Source organism: Engraulis encrasicolus, chromosome 12, assembly GCF_034702125.1.
Source record: "Engraulis encrasicolus isolate BLACKSEA-1 chromosome 12, IST_EnEncr_1.0, whole genome shotgun sequence".
NCBI classification, from domain to species: domain Eukaryota; kingdom Metazoa; phylum Chordata; class Actinopteri; order Clupeiformes; family Engraulidae; genus Engraulis; species Engraulis encrasicolus.
This window is the reverse complement of record NC_085868.1, coordinates 50947715-50951761: the sequence shown is the minus strand read 5'-3', so window position 1 is coordinate 50951761 and position 4047 is coordinate 50947715. Positions and strand designations below refer to the sequence as shown.

Below are 4047 nucleotides of genomic sequence, written 5' to 3'. Positions count from 1 at the left end.
TTATTTTCATTTTACTTAGTTCGCTCTTTAAAGTAAACTGTACATTTTTGGAATGATCCTGCAGTGTACAGCTTCCTGACGTGTAACTTGACAAAAACTGACAGTTGGTGGATACATCTACATTTAGACCACTACCACACACATACTGTACACACACACTCACGCACACACACACACACACACACACACACACACACACACACACACACACACACACTAACACACACACACACACACACACACACACACACACACACACACACACACACACACACACACACACACACACACACACACACACACACACACACACACACACACACACACACACACACACACACACACACACACGTGTGTCTCTCACCTTCGTTCTTCAGCTGCTCCGCCCTCTCGATGTCCTCTGGAGAGGGGGTAGTCTCGGGGGAGGTCAAGATGTCGTTCTAAAACAGCAGGGAGAGCAAGACCTTCATCAATCAACCATGTGGTGCCGAGAAAACCAACATCTCTATTGGCAGCACTTGACTTATACTCTTATTCATGATTATGAGTAGGCAGGGTTCTAATTTTACTTTTTTCACAACCAGACAAAATGTCTAGTAGATGTCACTCCTACTGGCCAAGCACATTCACCAATGGGTCAAAGTGGCTGGTGAAATTTCACCAACATTTGGCCGGTTGGCTGGTGTTAATTTAAAGCCCTGTGAGTAAGCTATCAGCACTTTCATCCCGGTCGGAACGAAGTACAGAATACAGAGTAGTATCAAATAAGGAGTACGAGAGCAGTTCCAAAGGGAACCTAGAAAACCTAGAAACGATCACAACATCTCTTCACACCTGGCAGATAATAGACATTCTTATACAACCTCGCTAATCTCAGGTATGCTCCTGTCATTTCATTCCAGGTTGAAACTGACTAGGAGGGGGTTTGTTCCACCTACATTAGAAGTAATCTGCTATCCACATCATGCCTCCCCATTAGGCCCAATCTAATTAAAGCTCTACAGCTTAAGAGTGCTTAGACCAACGCCTACAAGTAACCAACACATCAACACTATCACAGCTAGAGTACGCATATGTGTGGTAGACAGACATGCAATCTCTCATGGTTAATCTGTGTTGTACTGCATTATACAAAACTGTAGTTTGCTGCAGTGCTATTACTGTAATATTGCTTAATTACTTAAGTTTTAGGCAGTGAATTGGACAAAAATGCATATATACTGCAAAAATACAGCATTACGCAGACTGCAATTTGGCCTAGCCAACACATCAACAGTATAACAGTTAGAGTAAGCATATGTGTGGTAGACGGACCAATCTCTTATGGATAAACCACCGACCTGTATATATTCTGTATCATTGGTTTAATCTGTGTTGAACTGCATTGTACAAGACTGCAGTTTGCCGCAGTGTTATTACTATAGTGTTACTGCTTTATTACTGATGCTTTTGGCAGTGAATGCAGTGATTTGTGCACAAATACATACAGCAAAAAAACTGCATTAATGCAGACTGCAATTATGATAAAACATAAAATGTCACCCCCACCTTGAGCAGGGAGTTGAGGAAGATCTCTGTCAGCGGTTGAGGGGCGGCCAGGTGACAGTCGCTGGGACTGATCTTGTATGTGTTCTCCAAGCATTGTATTGCAACTACAAAAAAATAAACCAATACATGCACATCAATCTACTATTTGTTGAAAGCCTTCTAGAAATCAGCTAGGAAAACACTCTTACATTAGTTAAATTACCAGTAACTCAACCCTGAAGACATGGCCCCTGTTACCTGTTACCAGAATGGCAATGACTCGTCGTAATGTATTACTAAAGGCTCTGTGCAATGTCATAATAGATTAGTACTATGGTAAAGTCTTTTCAATGACTATTACAGTGTTGCACTGGTGGAACGGTGTGCATTATGGGGCTACCATCGTCCAATCTCTAATCCTGACTTTAATGTAATGCCTTTCAGTTAACCATTTCAAGCAGTTGCAGTTTCCCTCTGATCATTGGAATAGTAACCATAAAGACACCAAACATCCCAAAATCTAAGTCACTTCATCCTGGATGGACATTGAAAGAATGCTCAGGGTACCTTAGTCATGGAGGAGGATGGGGGAGAGCACTGGTTAATAACTTCCCCACTCGGGAGTCAAACCGGCAACCTTTGGGCTAGAAGTCTGGCGCCCTAACCGCTTACCCATGACTGCCCTGATGCTGATATTCATTGCTGTGTTTCAGAGGCTGGTTCAGGCGTGTTTGTTTATCAAAGTTCATTTTAACTCCAGGGAGATGATGTCATGGTGTGTGTGTGTGTGCGTGTCTTTTGCGTGCGTGTGTGTGTGTGCGTGTGCGTGTGCGTGCGTGCGTGTGTGCATGCGTGTGTGTGTGTGTGCGTGTCTGTGTGTATGCGTACCTTCGAGGCTTTCCTGCTCATCGGAGCTCAGGGATCCCTTCTGCGTCTGTTCTCTGAGGAACTGCACGATGGAGAATGCCAAACGCTTTTCCACCGACATGCTCACTGGACCAGAGAGACAAGCAGTGGATAATAACTATTGTTACGATACGAGACGATTAGACTTTATTGTCAGTTTGCACTGAAATTCATTTTGCATCCCTGAGCAACATTTGCTTAAGATAGGACACACATAACATAACATCACATCACTAGACTATTGCACAACTGACACAAAAGACAGAGGACACAGACATACATGCATACATACATTGCATACAACCCACATAACTTGAGGATCCTACCAACATGGAGTGATAACTCTGTGCAGTCTTATGACTGATTTAACAAAAGAAGTGAGTGAAGTTAGGAAGGAAAGCCCAGTAGGAAAGCCCAAGAAAGTACATAATATATTGCAAAATATGTTAATATGTCCCATTTAATCTAGACTTCTGACATCCTGCAATAAACAGGTGATGCAGAGAGTAATAAAATGGTAACACTTTACTTGACGCCGGCGTCATACGGATGACATAACAGTGTCATTACAGTGTCAGTGTCATAAATGTTTTATTGTTATGAAAAGTTGACTTGTTGTTTGGGCTGTCTTTGCCATAACAAAATGTCACTTAAAGATGAAGTCATAAAATGTGAATGGCATTGACATAATGTTTATGACACATGAATGACATGTGGCATTATGACACTGTTATGACATTGTCATGTCATCTGTATGACGCCTGCGTCAAGTAAAGTGTTACCTATAAAATACCCCACAGACACACTGCGTTAATGCATATGCTCAGACATTATGCAGCCATCATTTCCAGAGCAGACTAACTGACCATCCATTGATGAATCTGTGACAGAGGCTGATGTAGTTGTTAGCGGCCTGTCTATCTATCAGAAGACTGGCAGACATTTGGGATATGCATTCCTGTCATGTTTTAAATGGGAACTATTTAGAGGATATAAATGGACGTCAGGGATAGACAAACAAACAAACAAACACGGATGGATGGTTTAATTATAAAATAGTGAAGCTCACTCGGCAGTCTCTACGCGTGGCTCGCTTCATCCCAATCTATCCATGCATGCACTATTTACACAATAACACACGTTGTGCTGTTCTTCTATCCTATGGCGCGGCGGCATAAACTGTGATGTAATAGGCATCAACATGGGAGTCAGTAAGCTACGATATTAGCATTGACGACTGCATCTTCCTTTGGATGCCTTCAACGTCAATTTTTATCAAACGCACCCATCTACCCAAAACGAACGCGCGTCTTTGGGGAGACGTCTTGCGTTTTAATGGTTTTGATAGATTACAGCATGTCGCTGCCTGCGACCTACTATGTCATTGCATGCGATGCACATATAAGACAGATAGGCTGTTGGCAAAATAGCTGGCTGCACGTTGCAGGGTGGCACAAATCTTTAAAATCACGCAGTGTGTGGAAAGATGGGATGGACACCCGCCCACCTACCTGGAATGTTTTGCAGCTGTCTAGTGTCAGAGCGTCATGAAACTTCGTACAGATCGATGCTCTCCCAAGCGCTTGCGCACATCTAACGGAAGTGAACCTGGTG

At 42.9% G+C, this 4047-nt stretch overlaps 1 protein-coding gene across 1 annotated transcript in view; it reads right to left on the bottom strand.

Annotated features, from left to right (window-relative positions):
* sgtb (small glutamine rich tetratricopeptide repeat co-chaperone beta) overlaps window positions 1-4022 on the bottom strand; it is a 20146-nt gene extending 16124 nt beyond the window's left edge. The window contains exons 1-4 of the mRNA XM_063212795.1: window positions 3945-4022; window positions 2416-2520; window positions 1549-1652; window positions 365-440 (exon numbers count right to left, since the gene is read on the bottom strand). Coding sequence (XP_063068865.1) covers window positions 365-440; window positions 1549-1652; window positions 2416-2515 — 280 coding nt within the window. The 5' untranslated portion in view covers window positions 2516-2520; window positions 3945-4022. The remainder of the gene's footprint in view (window positions 1-364; window positions 441-1548; window positions 1653-2415; window positions 2521-3944) is intronic.
* Window positions 4023-4047: the final 25 nt, after the last annotated feature.